General features: G+C 32.1%; 1 protein-coding gene across 8 annotated transcripts in view; it reads right to left on the bottom strand.

Annotated features, from left to right (window-relative positions):
- LOC116426014 (uncharacterized) overlaps nucleotides 1–20,173 on the bottom strand; it is a 236,726-nt gene that overhangs the window by 56,949 nt on the left and 159,604 nt on the right. For 2 of the 8 annotated variants that reach the window (XM_076364453.1, XM_076364455.1), the window contains exon 12: nucleotides 5,767–6,386. The exons of 5 other annotated variants lie outside the window; for them this stretch is intronic. In XM_076364453.1, coding sequence (XP_076220568.1) covers nucleotides 6,301–6,386 — 86 coding nt within the window. In that variant the 3' untranslated portion in view covers nucleotides 5,767–6,300. Of the gene's footprint in view, nucleotides 1–4,439; nucleotides 5,140–5,766; nucleotides 6,387–20,173 lie in introns of those variants that run through there. One more of the 8 variants, XM_076364454.1, reaches the window with a different exon arrangement.

The raw sequence follows: 20,173 nt of genomic DNA, 5'->3' as shown, positions 1-20,173 counted from the left end.
TAGCATTAGTTATAATATAGAAATGTTTTCAAACGATTCTCATTTAATTAAGTGAACTATAGTAATTTGATTAGGTTAGGGTCACTGGTGACCCCCATGGTGTACAATGTGGTACAATAAATTACATTATGACTGGGTTTGGCACCATGAAATAATAAAAATTGTAAACATGTAAAAACTGTAATAATAGAAATTACTTTAAGGATATACTATTTTATACATTTTACACATTTGTTATATTGAAGCTGTACTTGTAATAATAAAGTAAAACACATCATAGAATGATTACTTAATTGTCCATTTAAAGGGAAATTTTCAAAATCAATATATAACTGTTCCATTTCTTTTTTCTAATTTCTGTTTTGTAGAGTTAATCGATTTGTCCTATGAGTGGCTCAATTAGACAATCAAATAACTCAATCAAATAACTAATTAGTTACCGTAACTCCAAGATATTAGAGTTAGTATTTTTACCGAGGTATCCGAGTACCTGAATATCTCGTAAGATCTTATACCTGATTACTAGAGCTATTACTACCTAACCAGCTGAGTACTCAGATACTCGGAAAGGTATTTATTCAGGTATGCAAGAAACCTCCGAATATATTTTACTCGAGTATCATTCGTATGGTACCCGCATATTAACACGTTGAATGCCATGGGGGTCACCGGTAACCCCCAATCAAATTGAATTACTATAGTTCACTCGATTAAACAATGATTATTTGAAGATATTTCTACATTATAGACAATGCTACCTGATGCGGTGTTCAGCTAGATGAACATGTATTAATAATAACGCAATTCAATTAAATGATTTAATACTATTCCTACCGCGAGCAGTCAAATGACTGTTTTTAAAATTTCGATTAGAATTTCCTATAGACAACGTAATTGAATCGCCTTTATACTTCACGACTTTTCCTAAAATATATGTGTAAAACATTTTTTAATATTCACACCTTTTTTTATTGTTTATTTTCTGAGAAAAATTTGTAATCTGTCTTACCCACCATGACCGGTCATTTGACCGGTAGAACGATTTATATCTTTTTGTAATAGTATTCTCTCAAAGACTCAATTTCGAAACTATAAAGTCGTTACAAACGAAAGGTAATGCAGCTGTGGCATGATTTTAGCCAAAAAGTGCCTTTCAGGGACTGCTGTACGGTACTTCCAAGTGTTTACAGTTCTCGCTCGCCTATCGGCCTCGGTAAAATCGGTAAAATCTAAATGCCGGAGATGGCCTTTACAGATATTTTTCTATATCCTAGATTTAGCCGGGAGGCAGGAATTTTTATTTCAATTCGCAGAAGAACTTGCCATTGAATATCAATAAGAACTAGAGTTAGGCAAAGAAAATCAAGCAACACCCATCACAAATACAAGTAAAGGTTCACCCGAACGGAAACCATGCCAAATAAGATGTTGCGCAAACAATAAGACCAACAAAATCTGCCTAAAATATAAAAAGTACATGTCTAGGAAATGTACAATCGACAAACCTATTTGTAAAAAATGCGCTGTAAAAGAATAAAATGTAAATTATATACTTCTAAATAAAAGAAACTATATCTGTATACTGTCAAATTGACTATTATCTTCATTCTGTATTAAAAATATAAGTTGTGCTACAGACCAGTCATTTGACTGCTCGCGGTAGGAATAGGTATACGTGAATTGTCGGTAGGAATAGTGTTAATAGTATCTTCTTTCCATTTTGTGTATTTTGATTTATAAAATCGTGCGGCACTCAACGTGTTAAGGTATAATTCATATTTGTGTTTGATATAATAAAAACAAAACGATTAATTATTTGAAAAAAGTCTGGCGGGTCGATTACTAGTTCTAGTAGTCAGTTGTAAGATCTCATGAAATATTCGATTACACAGGTACTCGGCTATCTCATAACGTACCCTGGTATCTTATGGGTACTCGCGTACGCGGGTATTAGAGCTAATATTTTTGTCCGAGTATCTCATGGGTACTGGAATATTAACCCTTTGCACCTGAAAGTTTTTCATTAGAAATATTCAATATCCTCCGATGAGATACAGACGATGTTCTTTGAGACTAATTAATGAGAAGACATATATAAATTAAGAAGGAAAGTTATTTTATTTCAATGTTCCATATATTGATGCATCATATAAAGCTTAATATTATATATGTGGGAATGGATGTATTTGAGTGTGAGAATAGATGTACTGATGAGTGATGAATGTGTGAGCGCGTTTTGAATGAATGTTCAAAGCATTGGAATATTCTAGATTAAATTGATTTGCTCTATCTAGTAATGTTCGTTTTTTATGGATCTAGAGTATTTCAAATATACGTGAAGTTAACACTTTGACTGCTACGCGGTCACCGATGACCGGAGTTTTCAAATTACAAGAAAATAATTATGACTTGAAAGATAATTGATCTCGAATATATATCTTCCGTGACGTAAATAACTAGATAATAGGGTAATATAAGAATTTTCATATCAAAGAATTAATAATTCGTGTTTTGTACCTTTGCTATAGAGAGGACAAGTGATAAAACGCTGTTTTTCGTGGCAGTCAACGTGTTAATGCGTGGTAATGAAAGAATGTTCTAGAAAGTGTGCGAGTGAGGCAAGAATATCTGAGTGTATAAATAGTATACGTGTTGTTCGATTCGTTGATTGTTTTATTGTGAGCCGCGATGAAACAATTATACTGTCTTAAATAAAAATTCTCTTTCTCCTAGATATATAAGACTTTATAATTTTGCAAATTAAATCAAGTGGTGACTGAGAGTCACCTCTTGAGAGCAAAGGGTTAAAGCTATTTTTAACTGAGTACCTCATAAGTATTCGGGTATTAGAGTTAACAGTTTTATCCGGGTACCTCATGGATATTTGGATATTAGAGCTACTACTCTTACCCGGGAATCTGATGGGTACTCGAGTATAAGGATATTAACCCCTTGGCCTATGACTTCTTCCTTAACTCTGATCGATACGACTGTTTTGTCATTAATAATTTATTGCAAAAAGAGAAAACTTCTAAGCATATATTATGCCTATATTTCCTTTTAAGTGTAATGGTTGATTACAGAGAAATAATATTTACTTTGAATTCGAATGAACTGAGTAATATATATATTTGTTGAATCATGTTGAAAATCTTCACGAGTCTCACTCATTGTTGTAGGACAAGGGGTTAACCCTTTGGGGTCCACTGCCCAGTACCACTGGACATATTCCATTGACATACTTATAACGGTTCTTGCAATTGCAATTCACGTAGGAAATTGTTTTAAAAGATGCCATATGTTAACCAATTTTAAATTATAATTTGTTTTCATCAGCAAATAAAGTAATTCATTGCACTTTTATATTTTTTTCATTTATTCAAATTGACTTATTTCGTTCTATAAATTAACTTGGACCTGCCTACTGACACTCCAGTAAAATCAGTGGACCGCAAAGGCTTCATTCAGTCTTATAACTGCTACTAGTGCTATTACTACCCGACCTGCTGGATACTCAGGTATTCGAAAAGGTATTTACACGGGTATGCAAACGATCTCCGAATATGTTTCACTCCAGTACCATCCTTATGTTAGCCTAATATTCGGTATATATATAATTCGTTTTTTCGTATAGAATAATAAAAATAAAACAGTTATTTGAAAATAAAACTCGGAGGGTCAAGTACTACTAGTTATATATTTTGCAGTCAGTTACAAAAGCAGTTAAAATTTTATGAGCCCACATGTTACTTGGGTATTTCGTCGATAACTTGGGTACCCGGGTATTTCATAAGTCACAGCTATATAGGATACGGTACGACAAGCAGCAGAACAATAACGCGTGTGCCTCGACGTTCGGTTCGTTGTCGGCGCTGATCGTTCACCCCCCGATAAATCAATAAGTATGTACCTGGATGAATAACCGATGCACGTTCTTCTTTCCGAAGGGTACGAAATTTCTGCAGCCGAATTTCGCGTTTGTAACCCGGTTATCGGGAGTCGATGGACTTTCTTTAAGAAGACCTACATATATTTGAGTGGCTCGGAATAATAGTGGTCTAATTATTATTTCTGAATTCTCAAGAGAGAAAAGTTTTTATGAAATGTTCTTGGATTAATTGGACACTAATGTTATAATTACTAACATTAGGAATTAATGTTTGAAGTATCGTAGTTTGTGACGTTGTATATTGATGTGTAAAGTTTAATATACATTGAAACACGGTACATTATAATACTGTAAATTGAAACAATGTAAACTGTAACATTGTAAATTGTAACAATGTCAAGTGAAACATTATAAATTATACCATTGTAAACTGTAATATTACAAATTAAAACAGGGTAAATTAAAATATTGTAATTTGTGACATTCTAGCTTAAAATACTATAAATTAGAACACTGCAAATTGAAACATAATGAACTGTAACATTGTAAATTGTAACATTGTCCACTCAAACATTCTAAATTGAAACATTGTAAAAAGTAATATTACCAACTAAGGCAGAATAAATTAAAATATTGTAATTCGTACCATTCTAAATTAAAATACTATAAATTAGAGCACTGCAAATTGAAATATGAATTGTATCATCATAAACTGTAACTTCACAATCGGAGAAAATGTTATAGAAGCAGCTTTACAATTAAGAAGCCTCGAAAAGTTTCCGACCGCAAGAGAGTACGAAACATCGGTCGTCGCGCAGACGTAACCTAAACACCGGTAGCGAACGTGCCAGAAGAATTCGTTATCGGGAAATTCCAAATCTCCAGGCAACACCGGAAGCCTAATCTCCCAACGGTTTTGTTTCGAAGCGGTCCGAACTCGTAGGGGTTCTGCTTATCGTGTTCCGCAGGGCAGTGCACAGGATGCAACGATGCAACATATTGAAACCAGCTGACGTTGCCGACCCAGCCTGTCCAAATGTTCAAGGTCCGATCGGGTGGCGTGTGTTGTCCGCCTCCCGTCCTAATCCTCGTGTTTCTTTTCCCTGCGGCCCTCTAGATTTTCATCGCTTCTCGTCAATCGCCTAGACCTCTGCGGAGAGGTCGTGACCGTGAAGAAGAGCCCCGACACGAACTGTACGGTACACCACCAGCGGCGATCGATACACCGGCCGCACGACGGCTGTTCTGTTCTGGTTCGAGATATACACGGTGTTCAGAAAGGACGTTGCCATATCCGAATGGCTTACTTTCCAAATCGAATAACCCTTAACCCCTTGCCTTCTAACAACGTGTCAGGCTCGTGGTGAAGATTTTCAATATCACTTAACAAACACGAGTATTATTCGATTTATTCGAATTCAAAGTAAACGTTATCTGTAATCAGTTATTATACTTAACACGTTGACTGCCACGAGAATTTCCAGCGTATTGAATAATAATACTCATTTTTTAACCACTTGCGCTGGAAATGAATTCTGAAATTTGGCAAAGTCTCCTGCGGTGAATTTTGTTTTTACGTATTTTACGCTGATATGTACACTTGTTTTGTTTGTTACCCCCTTGGCCTATGATTTCTTTCTCAACCCTGATCGATACGGCTACTTTGTCATTAATAATTCATTGGAAGAAGAGAAAAATTCTAAGCATATGTTATGTCTATATTTTCTTTTAAGTATAATGGTTGATTACAGAAGAATAATATTCACTTTGAATTCGAATTAACTAAATAATGTATATATTTGTTGAATCATGTTGAAACTCTTCATCACGAGTCTCACTCGTTGTTGTAGGACAAGGGGTTAATCATTCTGTATAGACTGAAACATTTCAAAGTAATCTAATATGTGTAATGCAACAAAATGATCAATGCGCGAAAGACATCATTGAGAATTTTGGGATAGAAACGTCTCGACGTGCGTGGCACGCCTTTCCAGTGCAAGTGGTTAATAACAAAGGCAAATGATATTGAAAATAATTATTAATAATTTACTATTACAGCAGTCATATTACATTATGATTTAGCTACTTATGTTATTAAATATTTTTATTTAAGATCAATTGTTTTATTGTAATTGTTCTTCAGCAATTTGGAAGTTCCGGTATCGGTGACCACCGTGGCAGCCAAAGTGTTAAGAGCAATAATAGACACAGAATATGCATACAATTTTTCTCTTTTCCCAATAAATTACTAATGACAAAGTAGTCGTATCGAACAGAACTGAAAAAGGAATCATAGGGCAAGGGGTTAACAGTCCTATGTCGAGTCAGACATTCGATTTTATTGCAACGTCTACTTATTTTAACACTGGAACTACGGTACCAGTCAAAATGACTGGTTTCAATTGCTTTGTTTAGCAATTATTGATATTTTCAAAGCACTGAATATTCGAAATGATTTTGAAAATAAATAGTTCCTCTTGATTACTATAATAAATGTCTGAAAAAATTGAAAATAATCTATTGTTACAATTTTTATAGGAATTACATATTAATCGTATTAAATGCTGGGTAGTTCAAGTGTTAATAATTTTTTCTATGTTCATTTGTAGTACAATTGTACCATTTAATGGTACCATTTCAGTGATTTTTAGTTATTCTTGAATAAGTAATCAGAGCGTCATATTAAGCTGTAATCAAATGAAATAATGTCGATATGAACATTAACCCCTTTCCATACAATGACGAGTGAGACTCGTGATGAAGATTTCGGGACTAGTTTAATAAACATGAATGTTGTTCAATGCGCATGGATCAAAGCAAAATACTATTTTGCTATTACCAATACATTATCTTGAAAGTAAATTTGTACTTAAAGTGGAATGGACAATTTCTTTGCGTTTCTTCTAAACTGCTGATAGAAACATCTGGTACGAGCTTCGTAGCAAAAGTAAATAATGTGGCAAGGGGTTAAAGCGAGAGGCCAAGAGCACTTCGAACCGCAAAGGGTTGACTCCATAAAACCAAAAGTGGAGGAAAGCGATACAGTAGGTATAATAATTTTCAAAATTTCCATTTAATACTAAAAATACCGGCACTTAAGCTGCCGATCATATTTTTGCGACAGGAATATAGGTGATAGTTGATTTAACCCTTTGCACTAGGAAGTTTCTCACTAGAAATATTTAACATTTTTTGACAAGACAAAGACGATATTCTTTGAAACTAACTCGAAGGGAAGTCAAAAGTGCATTGAGGAACAAAACTATTTTATTCCAATATTTCACGCATCGAGGCATTACACGAAATTGAACATTAAATATTAAATTTTATAGTTTTACTGCGTCAGAACAAGTGGTGACTGAGGGTCACCTCCCGAGCGCAAAGGGTTCATACGGAGACAATATATAAAATAACTTTTGAATAATAAGAAACCGATTACGTATTTTCATTTGTTGTTAACCAGAAAGGTAAACTATAGATGCATTTTTTAATTTGGAAGTATCGGACATTTCACCGGACGTGGTACGTTTAGTGTTAAATAGAAAATTAAATAATCATTATAGAACGTATTTTACTTGATTATTACAGGTGTAGCTTTAATCTAAAGAGTATGTGAAATGTATAAAATAGTATAACCCCGAAGTAATTTTTATTATTACTGCAAGCTTTTTATGGGCAATAGAATTTTTGTTATTTCGTGGTATTACACACAGTAATAAGGAAATTTATTTTTAATATGAGAAGTCAAGAGCCAATGAAGCGTTTTAACGATAAAATATTAAATGCAAAAACTCGAGTTAATCGATTTGACAAGTGAGCCATTCATTCGAACGATTCATTGGGCAAATCGATTAATACTTAACGGACGGGTGGTTTTTTGTCTACTTTTCTCCAGTCCTAGGAATTTTTGAAGAAATTATATGAACCCGTAGGCATGTCTTTAAATTATTGCTGATTTATTAAATTAATATTATTATTAATACAATTGATTCTGAAAATTTCCCTCTAAATGCAAAATCAAATAATCAGTATAGAATGAATTTTGCTTTATTATTGTAAGTGTAGTTTAAATCTATCGAACATGTAAAATGTTTAAAATACTAAATCCTCAAAATAATTTTTATTATTATTGCAATGTTTACATGATCAAAAGACTTTTTATTGTTTTGTAGTACCAAACTCAGTTATAATTTTTATTTCAAATATATAAAATTAAGAGCCAACGAAACGCTTTAATGATAGAATCTTAAAAAATTCGGAAAGAAGGAGTTGATCAATTTAGCAAATGAGCAACCCATTTGTATGATAAATGGGTTAATTTCATCTTAGATCTGGGAATAACTCTCATTCGGATCTTTCGAGTTCATTCTTTGCTGTTATAACTTATAGTGGACAATAAAGTTTCTGAATTTAATAATCGATTATCATTTGGCTGCATCATAAACGCGTAGATACCCGCAATCTTATCACTTCATACAGGGCAACGCAAAATTTTTAACTACTTTGATGCGATTGTAGGTCCATCGGTTCGGATTTGCTTTCAATAATGAGAATACCAGACACTTACGTACAATCACTTTTGTTTTCTGACTGAACGTCGCGCTGGTCAGTTATTTAGGTTAGATCTGGGTTAGTATTTCTTTAACACGTTGACTGCCAGTGGTCACCAATGACCGGAGCTTCCAAAATGCTTGAAAACAATTACAATAAGAAAATTGATATTGAATCAAAATATTTAGTAACGCAAGAAGTTAGATAATAGTGTTATATATGTGTACTGTAATACCAAAACATTAATAATTATTTCTAATACCACTTTCCTCTATAATAAAGGAATTTACTATAACACAACGGTCGAAATTCTCGTGACAGTGAACGTGTTAATATTATAACACATTATTGATATTTTGTTATTAGTACTATCATTGTTATTACTATTATTATTAATATTTTATTTCTTAAAGACAAAGGCAGTCTGTATAATAAGTAAATACCCAAATTTCTGAAATGTCCGAACCAATTTTTGAATTCCGCTTTCACGATGATTAAAAAAATAATTTACTAATACGCAAATTAAGTCATAAGTGAATCGAAATTTCAATAGATGTACTCTTAGAGATCTCCTAGTAAAATTTATATACGTCAATTTGAGTGCTCCGTGGTTCTAGTGGTAATACTTAATGCAGGCACGATATTTTATGTTTATACTGTGTTATAGAATTATGTACAATTTGTTTCGATTTGTTACCTTCTTTCTTAAGAAACTTGTTGAAGAAACTTATGAGACAACCTAATAACAAGGAGCTATTAAGTATTATTATTATTATTGTCATTATTATTATGAATGTTATTACTATTACTGTTGTCATTATTACTATGAATGTTATTACTATTACTGTTGTCATTATTATTATGAATGTTATTACTATTATTACTGTCATTATTATTACTTTTATTATGAATATTTTATTTCGTAAAAACAAAGGCAGTCCGTATAATACAAAAGTACCCATAAATATATATAACATTATAATTGGTACATAAATATAGATTGAAATCTTAAGAGTTTCCAAAATATGATTTGATATGGTAACAATGTGTTAATATAATATATATTTCTTGATCAATAAATTGGGGCCATTTAAAATGTTGAACATCATTTGCGTTTTTTAAACCAAATTTAAAGACGTAAAGGAAATTCAGCTACAAATTTTAGTAAATAGTAAATATTGAAGTATTTCACAGACAAACACTGATAATTTGTATAACGGGGGGAGTAATACTATGTATCGTCATTTTTATATCTTTGTCGAAAACTTAAGGAGATAATATATATCCTTAAAAAAATAATAGAAAATCGTGTTTAGTAACATTTCAAGATTCAAAGTAAACAAATGACACAAATTATTCTACTTATATACAAAAATCTAACAATATTCTTTTTCACACCATGTATATGTATTTACTTATTATGTGCCTATAATTAGGTTAGGTACATGTGAAGCGTCGAATTTATATTATTCACGTTGGTCCATCGAATGCCATAAAATATGTATTATATTCGTAACATAATAAAAGTAAAAAATTAAGTAATCTTAATATCATTATTTTATATTAATGTAATAATATATAATAAAAATAAAAATATAATATATTAATATAATAATATTAAGATTGACCTAATATAATAACCCTGAAAGGTTAAAATTTCATTCTATTTTTAGTAACGCTTTCAAAAGAGCCTTAGAATAAATTCTTTGTGGGTATAGTGTGTTCGATTTACCACATAAATACTGCAACCATCTTTTTTAACACCCTGTATATTTATATTGTGTGTACAGTATACATTATATACACAACTCGGAGAATACTGAACGCTATATTTTTGAAAGAATATCGGCCTTTTAAGGATTAAGAGATGTCTTACCTGAAGAGTAATACTTTTTTTATTGTTTAAAATTATAAAATGATAGAACGTTTTTTACTTCATGTCTAGAAAAACCGTATTAATGTGCACTCAATGTAAAAAAGGTTTGAAATAGAAAAATAAATTTTGATACCTAGTTAAAGAAAAACAGATTATCTTCAAAATAAAGTAAAATTGTTTTATTAGTTAACAAAATGAGAAAATCACGGACAGTTAAAGGCAAGGTTTTGATCTTCGCCAAAAAAGACAAATTTTCAGTATTTCTAAAAATACTGAAGATATTAAAAAAATCGAACGTTACCTTGAAGATAATTAATTCTTGGTTAAATCAGCATAAACATTTTTTTTATTTTTTTATATTCTGCCTTCTTTCGAGATTGGGAAAGTGTGACATTATCTACTATTTTCTAATAATCTTTTAGACAATAACAAGAGTACAAAATATACAGTTAATACATTGTTTCATATTTCTTATAAAAATCTTTGCTCCTTATCGACTACAATGAAGTGAAAGAGATACAAAAAATATAATATCAAATTATGTAATTGAGTTGCGTTATCAATCTGTGCACGTTTATCGTGCTGAATGTCATCGTTTTATGTAACATTAAGTATAAATACGGAAAGTTTTAAAAAAATTATCGTTTAACTGAACGAGTAACAGTAATTCGATTTGTATGCCTTTGAGTACCGTTTAACGTTTACCTTTTACACTCAACTCAGAACTACCATTTGGTTTGACATAGCAAAATGATGGAAGTTGATATTCAATATCAAATTTTATATAATGTAATTAGATTTTACGTATCGAAATAAAATAGTTCTATATTCTGTTTTGTGATTATGTATCTAATATAGGAAAAAAATTAGATTATAAATATATTTAGCGAAAAAACTTTTGAATTAAAAGGGTCAACCTTCGTACTACAAAGTGTATGTTATTCAGTGGTAATTTACTGTTGTATTTGTATGCATTTGCCTATTTAGGAATTCATTTATGCAATCATGTAATGTACACATAAATAATGTTAATGCGCGCAGTTAATAATGTGCTTTACGTTTAATGTAGAATTTCTGTTTAAAACTTACGTGAAATGGGGGTTGTATTATGAGACAAAATTTTCATCCATTTTCTGAGAATTAATTAAAGTTAACTACATTTGACATATATACGCGTTATATTAAAATCTCAAACAATACTAATTTTTTCAATAATGAATTATTTCAGCCGTTTATTTTGAAATTACCTTATCTTCATAAAAGAATCATTTGAAAATAAAAAGACAATGTAAAATTGTAACTATTATAACCATTGCCTTGATTTTTTAAAAAATAGAGTTAAGTAACTATTAAAATAAACGGCTCATCAATTTTTTTAAAATGAATATTTAAATAATTATTAAAATATATTATAGGTACATTTGCCTGACGTTTGATGTATGTACTTATCATTATATTTTATAAAAAAACATTGGCGAAACTTTTAAAACTAAATTTCACAGTTAACGAGTTAAAATGCGAATTGCTAAAAGGGGTGGGACCATTTTGTATTCACCTTTACGAAATACTTAGTTTTATTTACTAAATTTAATTCACTAAATGATGACTTAACGTTTACTTAGCATTTTTGCTGTGGATAAAACCTTTCATACCTTTACGATATACAGGGTGTCCTATTTAACTTCAGCACCTTAAATATTAGATTAAGAAGTTCTTTAAAAATTAACAGATGAACAATTCTGAAAAAATGAAATTTAAAAATTCAAACAAGTAAGAAACAGTAACCTGCAAGAGACGGTAGCCATCATCAGAAGATAGTGATGATAACGCTTATATCAATGCACATTTTGTTCGAAAAGAATTGTATATAAGGTGTCTCACTTAACTTGAGCATTTTAACTATCACACTTATTATTTATGACAAAAAAAGAAATGTCGAAGGAAATAAATATTTGGCTCAAAAGGACGAATGAGGAAGTAGATGAAACAATTTTCTCAAGGACATATTTTTTGAACTTTCATGGTCATCGAAGATGTTTTAGATGGGTGTACATGTTTCTGTTATCTTGATAAGAGATAACCGACCTTGAGACCAATTCAACGACCTACATTACCATGACCTTCATACGACCTTGAGTATAACAAATTTATAAAGATTACGAACTCGATAAAAATGATAAAATAACTGTAAGAAGACGATTATTGGCGTTTTGAAATTTTGAGAAAAATGACCTTCAGACAATTTTATTTGCCTATCAGTTACATTTATCCCTTCGAAATAAATACTTTTTTCCTTCCATCGTAAAAGATTGGCGAGATATAATTGAGGTGCTCAAATTAGGTGGTGCACCGTGTATATAATTCTGCTGAATACATTTCGAATATTTTGCGCTTTGATATAATCGTTATGCTAATCGTCTTCTGACGATGACTGGCGTTTCTTACAGGTTACTGCTTTATACTCCTCTGAATTTTTAAATTTAATTTTTTCAAAATTTTACCAGTTAATTCTTAAAGAATTTTTTAACTTAATTTTTTCATAATTTTACTCGTTACTTTTCGAAGAACATTTTAATATTTCATTATTTTTAAATTTTATCCGTTAATTTTTTCGGAACTTTGTTAATATTTCAATTCAACCCTTTGCATTCGGAAGTCTTTCACTAGAAATATTCAAGATCTTCCAATGAGTTATAGATGACATTCTTTGAAACGAACTGAACGAGAGAACACACATTAAGAAACAAAATTATTAATTCAATTTTTAACATATTTATAGATTACGCGAAACTTAATATTTTATGGAATACTTTAGAATTTTGGTATATCGAATTAAATAGTGACTGAGAGTCGCCTCTCGAGTGCAAAGGGTTAATTTTCTCAGAATTTTATCTACCAATTTTTAAAGAATTTTTAACTTTAATTCTCTGAAAATGTTACCCGCAGTGATAAGGAAATAAAGACAGAAAATATGACATGGTGAGTTCGAGGTATCTCCCCTTGGTAGTGCAAGGGTTAACTCTCTCTCTGTTTCTCTCTCAGAAACGTATCAGGTCAAAAGAAAGAGACGAGTTCACAACGAGGCGTAATGTTACACCGTTGGCTGTCACGCGCGTCTCGGGATGAAGTGTAGTATTACTTCGCGGAGCACCGTCGAATGCTCGAGACGTTGCGAAGCGCTTAAGGGATTACCGTGCATCTGAATGGCTCGGGGGAAATCGATTTTAACAATGATCGTGTGCTCGGTCGAAAGTGCAAGGCTCGGTGAATGTTTCATTCAGGAGTTGCTTGGGACGAGGTTGGGGCGGTTTGATGGCGGTCAAGTGAACGAAAATCATTATTTATTTATACAGGGTGAGTCATTTAACGACCCCACCTAAATTTACTTCTGAACTATATATTCTATTAAAAAATGGTTTGCTCAGAATTTATTCAGAGGGGGCTGTTAGGAAACTGTTGGAAGAATTATTAAAAAGAATTATTCAAAGAATAAGTAATTAATTATAAAAAGATATTAGAAGAAATAAGTGATGGGTAAAATGTAATAATTAATCTTTTTATATATGGTTTTTTTATCAAGATATGAAGGTGACCTTGTATTTTTAGTTTATGATACTTAAATATTTGATTCTGCTGTTCGAAGGAGAACTGAATTCTGCTTAAAAAATTATAAGGGTACATGTGATGAAAAATTAATGAGCATTGAGATGTTTCTTGAGGTAAAGTGATGGAATTTATGTGAATGAAAAAGTCATGCAGCTCATGTCTATTCGATACGCGAATTTACCGTGATTATAAATATTGTTTATAACAGTATCTCGATAAATATTAATATTTAATCGCATATGCCTTAAGCCAAAATTTAATTTCCTTTTAAATGGCAAAATCAAATATGACACATTATAGGTAAACTCAAGGTCACCTTTACATATTGACGAAACTCCTATATATAAAAAAAACTAACTATTACACTTGACTCACCGTCTGATATCGTGTAACTTTTGTTTCAAACATTTTTTATAAAATAAATAGTTTAGAAGTAAATTAAAGTGGTACTATCTAACGACTCACCCTATAGATGTAGTATTTTCTGTATTCCAAGTAAAAATAGAATATACAAGGATAAATGAACGTACGAATGAAATAAAATAGTAGATAAAGATTGATAAAAGATAATGTGTAATGGCAAAAAGAGACAAATTAATAAAGGTATTAATAAAAACACAGAGACGTATAGACGTTACAGAGGCAATAATATAGAGAGATTTAGGCAATAAATGGTACTAAAGCTGAACGTCTTCAATTATAGATGGATCTAGAAGAAAGGTCAATTCAATTTAAGGATCAATTACTAAAGAACAAAAACTATTGATCGAGTGTAGAAATATAAAATTATGAGACTTAAAAACTCTATTATATACTTGATTCGATAAGATCAATTTACGAAGCTTTGGACAAACGTACATTAGAAAAAGGTACTTTTAAAAATGTTGAAAAGTAATGAAAGAATAATGTTACTCGAGAATCTAAATGCAATTTATATTTAATATAAATAATATTATATACTGTATAATATAATCATATCATATATTATACTAAACAATGATGTATTGATGCATTGCGTTATATTTAATATTATAATATTAATTATATTATATTATAACAGACTATATAGTTTATTTATATTCCTATGCCTCACAATAGAGTCTCTATTTTAAATATTGCTGCGGGTACGTCACATGTGATCAACGATGGAGCAACCATATTATTAATGGCAATAAAAGATAAACAATGCCTTGAAGTTATCAATTAAGCTTATCAGATGCCAGAGACAACGCCTGATGATTGAGTGTTACCCGAACGTCTAAAAGAAGAAAGCTCAAACGCAGTAAGTATTCGGCACAAAGAACTGCTGAAAGAATGAAATGAGGCCACAACGTTGACAGAAGTGTCACTACACAGCTTGGAAATCGATAACAGCATATAAGTCGAAAAAATTTCATTATGCCTGAGTGCAACTTGCATTTATCATTGAATGCTGCAATTCATGGTACCGGTTCAGCCCTATTTCACAGAGTTATTTCATTAGTTCCATTTCTTTTTAATTAATTTGAGAAAAGAACATTTTTTCGCAAGAACTTAAATATTGATAGCTATATGACAATTTTATTTTAATAATCATCTTATTTCATACATTTAAAATTGTTCAATTTTTATGAAACTCTGGAGCCTCATGTTAAAAATAGCGTCTTATTAAAATGGCCGACGTAATGTCAGTGAAGTATGCGAAATTTTTAAAGAAAAGAAGATTCCCTGCTGCAATTAAAAATATGAGTGGTTAAAAATAATAACGGTCTACTTTCTGTTTTTAAGTTCTCGAAAAGGAAACACGTCTAGTGCAATACTTTTGGTTTAATTAAGTAGTAATATTACAATACTGTTAATAATATTGATTACTATTAATTGTTTATATCAGTAATGTTGCAATGTTCTAATTCACAATATTCCAATTGACAATGTTAATAATAATATTCATCATCATTAATTATTGATATTAGTAATGTTGAAATGTTTTAATTCACAATATTCCAATTGACAATGCTAATAATAATATTCATCATCATTAATTATTGATATTAGTAATGTTGCAATGTTTTAATTCACAATATTCCAATTGACAATGCTACTAATAGTTTTAATAATTATTAACTATCAATACATGTAACTGTAATATTCTTTCATTAATCCAGAAATATTTCACAAAGACTTTTTTCCCGACAACTCAGAAAAAAGAGTTAGACCGCTACTGTTTCAAGTCAATTACACTGTCAAAATTCCAAAAAACATATTCCTCCTACCCTTTCACAAAAATCATTTCTCTACCAGTTTCAGTCTCCTCGGATGCATTTCTCCGAGTAATCTACAGGGCGTCCAAAAAATAAACAGAAAATATTTTAAATGTGATTTTTACACGTCCAAACAATAAAGAATCGTATATACACGAGTATCGATTAGTCAAGGTAGCGAGTACAACGACTGCGTTCTGCTACGGTGTAAAATGACAAAACGTGACGCAATTTCTCCATGACTGAATGGACGACCGATCGATAAACAATGTCGTTCACGTTTTGCCAAAGGACGAAGACCTATGGCGTCAAGTCCGGTGACCCATCGTGTAATAAAAAAGGACACTGGATATTGCGATCCTTCTCTTTCTTATGCGAACTTTTATGGGAATTTTCAAAAAACCAATCATTTTGTATTCATGGTTCCTTTTCAACTGTTCACTTTCCTAACTAGTAGAATATGATATAACAATAAAAAGATTTTTATCTTTTTTTTTTCAAGGTGAAAGTGAATTTTGTGAACCCTTACATTGATTTCTTTTAGATTGAAGGTGTGGAATCACACACTTGTATTTACATAGCTCACGCTGCAATAGATAAGCAGCTTAGAATAATAATATTAAAAATAGAAATTACTATTTCTAAGTTCTTGAAATAAAACTTGTGTAAAATGTTGTTAGATTAATGAAATACTAATATTACAATGTTATTAATATTTAATAATTATTAATTATTAATATTTAGTAATTGTAATATTAGTCCTTAATTAATCCAAAAATATTCTACAAAATCTTCTTTTTTAAAGAACTTAAATTAATAGGGATTAGACCCATATCGTTATGAACCACCCCAGTATAAAGGGGTAGTGTAGCACATGCATCCTTTCATTTTGGAACGCGAGCAATTTGCTCTATGAATATATATTCCTATAAAACAGATATCAAATTACTTTAATTTGTCACAAGTACTTATTAAGTTGCGAAAGTAACAGTCGGATGAGGAAAGTGTTGGGCAACAAACAAACAACATCTATTGCAACCGATCGATCTATTAAAGAAACTTCATTGTTTGGACGAATTACAATAAAATTCAATCATGATTGATTTCATTTGCCAATTTCAATTAATCTGCGAGAATATAATTGTTAATCTACGTGCGAAATCCTTGATGAAATATTCGAAGAATGTCTTGTATTAAATGCTAATTGTTATACAAAAGAACCAATAAATAATTGTATATAACTTAAGTATAAACGGTTTATATATATTTTCAAAAATATGCAGCATTAAAGTTAGCTGCAAAGTTCAATCACAATTACAATTAACAATTAACCATTATTAACTGTCAAAAGACGATTAACCATTATTAATTGCTAAAATACAATTAACAATTAACCATTATTAATAATCAAAGTACAGTTAATAGTTAACCATTATTACTTGCCAAAATACAATAACCAATTATCTACAACTAATAACAAAAACACAAGTAATAATTCAAATAATTTCTGGGTTAATTGCAATTTCAATAAAAATTTCATCACATAGTCGTTAATGGTCGATCCAATTAATTATTCCCCAACACTGGATGAGGATTAAAACCGCCCTCGTTATATGAACTCATTTCATTTCTCCTTCTTCAGATACGCTGACGCCACTCCTAAAATATATTCCCTGTTTATTCCGGGACACTCTGTATAATCGCGGGTGCAACGAGTCGCCACGGGTCCGTCCGGTACAGTCGGGAAAACGTAGCGCGGCCGATCAAGCGCGAGCGTTATTCGAGGCTGACTCGGAGGCGTGTAAGTACGCGATACGTACGACCAAAGTATAATTTTAGAAGTATCTCGCCGAGGACACCTCGGTTCCTACTGCTGGAAAATTCGTGGGGCCGCTGCACGAGTGCCGCGTGCCAGCTCTCCATTCGTCCTCCTCCATGGGAGAAGTCGAGGAGCGTTCCACGCAAACGCGTGAAGCCGCGAGAAGGAAAGGTCCAAAGAAAAGCTTGGAAGGGAAGAAATTGTAAAGGCCCACATACACGTTCGAACTTGCGGCGATGCAAGCATCGCTGCTAGCGATGGGTGTGAGCTTTTTTCACTTTCCGTTCGTGATCATGAATCCTTGGAAGACTTCGAAGAAAAACAAAACAAATGGCAATGCGTTGTTCAGGTAGAAGCAAGAGGTCTCTATTCCGTTAGCTAAGTATTAACCCTTAGACGAACGTCGACATTTTGCCAAGATGAAACGTTCATGTTTGAAGTAACAAGTTGCAAACAAATGATTCAACTACTTGAATAGTAAGAAATCGGAATATAGTTTCCTTGTTCTCTACTATTTAAGCATTCAATATCTAATTTAACAGAATCCGCAAAAGGTTTTGCGTGCTCTGAACAACCTTCGTCCGCAAATGGTTAAGGCTGCTATACTCATTGAAACTTACAGCGATGGGTTTGAGCTTTTTTACTTTTTGTTCGTATGCAATGTGTATCGTGAATCCTTGGAAGACTTCAGAAAAAATAAACAAAACAAATGGCAATGCGTTGTTCAGGCAGGAGTGGGTGGTCTCCTCATTCGGTTAGCTAAGTGTTAAGGTTGCTATACTTGTTGAAACTTGCAGCGATGGGTTTGAGCTTTTTTCATTTTCTATTCGTATGCAACATGTATCATGAAACCTTTACGACGCCTTTCTTACTCTGCCAGAAGGCTACCGACACCTAAAAGTCCTACTCAGTCCTTTACTGGTTTTATATTTTTATTTGTATATACACCGTCCGTAAACATACTAACACTCGTCCCTGCGTTTCACGCATGTAGGTTTTTGAACATTGTCCTGCTACTTCTCGCTTCGTGCATGGTGTGTCAACTTAACCTCTCACAATTATCTAATATCTTTTATACTCTGTTTCAGAATTTTACGGAACATACTCGAGACAATTCTCTTTCTTCTAATTTCAGGTAACGACCAATCAGGCTCCACCTGATTTAAAAAGAAAGAAAGAAAATACACTCGTCCCCGTGTATAAGGTACGGGTTTACTATAACTAATCTGTACTTACTGTACTAATCTTTTCGAACCTCCTCCAGCTTCCATATCAACCCAACGGTTTTACTTGAAACACTTAACGCATTGACTGCCACGAGAATTTCGAGGGTTTTGTTATAGTAAGATTTATTCCTTTATAATAGAGGAAAGTAGTGTTAAATATAATTATTAATGTTTTGGTATTACAGTGTTCATATTACACTATTATCTAGGTTCTGATGCTACTAAATATTCTGATTCAATATCAATTTTTTTATTGCAATTGTTTTCAAGCAATTTGGAAGCTCCGGTCGCCGGTGACCACCGTGGCAGTCGACGTGTTAAACCCATCACTTGTGCCGATACCTGCATATGCGTTTATGAGAGACCTTTAACGTTTAGACTCGGAAAAGCTTTTTCTGCTGTGTGCAGGTTGAAGAGCAATGGAACTGCTGTTTGTTTGGATAGAAACGTTATCTGCCTAGATGGATAGTGTCTGGATTAGTTCGCTAGATTGGGAGATGGGTGTGTTATAAATGATTTTGTAGCCTGCAGATTGACGAGACAAAATTTCCATGTCCCTACAGTCGAGTCTGAAGTGCAAAGGGTTAAGTGACTGAAACAATGCGGCTATCGCAGCTACGCTATAAACATATTGCAAGCAACGCTGCAAGTGACAGGTTCGAGTCTTTCAAGGTTTCATGATACATGTTGCATTCGAACAAAAAGTGAAAACAGCTCAAACACATTGCTTACAGCGATGCTCAGATCGCTGCAAGTGATGGGTTCGAGTCTTTCAAGGTTTCATGATGCATGTTGCACTCAAACAAAAAGTGAAAAAAGCTCAAACCAATTGCTTATAGTGATGCTTCGCCGAATGTTTCAACTTGTATGGAGGCTTTAATAATTGGTCAATCAGGTGCGGTGATCTGTCACTTTTGTTTTAACAACGCATTATCATTATTTTGTTTATCTTCTCTTTTTGGTTAC

This window comes from Nomia melanderi, chromosome 2 (genome assembly GCF_051020985.1).
Source record: "Nomia melanderi isolate GNS246 chromosome 2, iyNomMela1, whole genome shotgun sequence".
Taxonomy (NCBI): Eukaryota; Metazoa; Arthropoda; class Insecta; order Hymenoptera; family Halictidae; genus Nomia; species Nomia melanderi.
The sequence above is the reverse complement of the archived record's forward strand: the minus strand, read 5'-3'. Positions and strand labels throughout refer to the sequence as shown.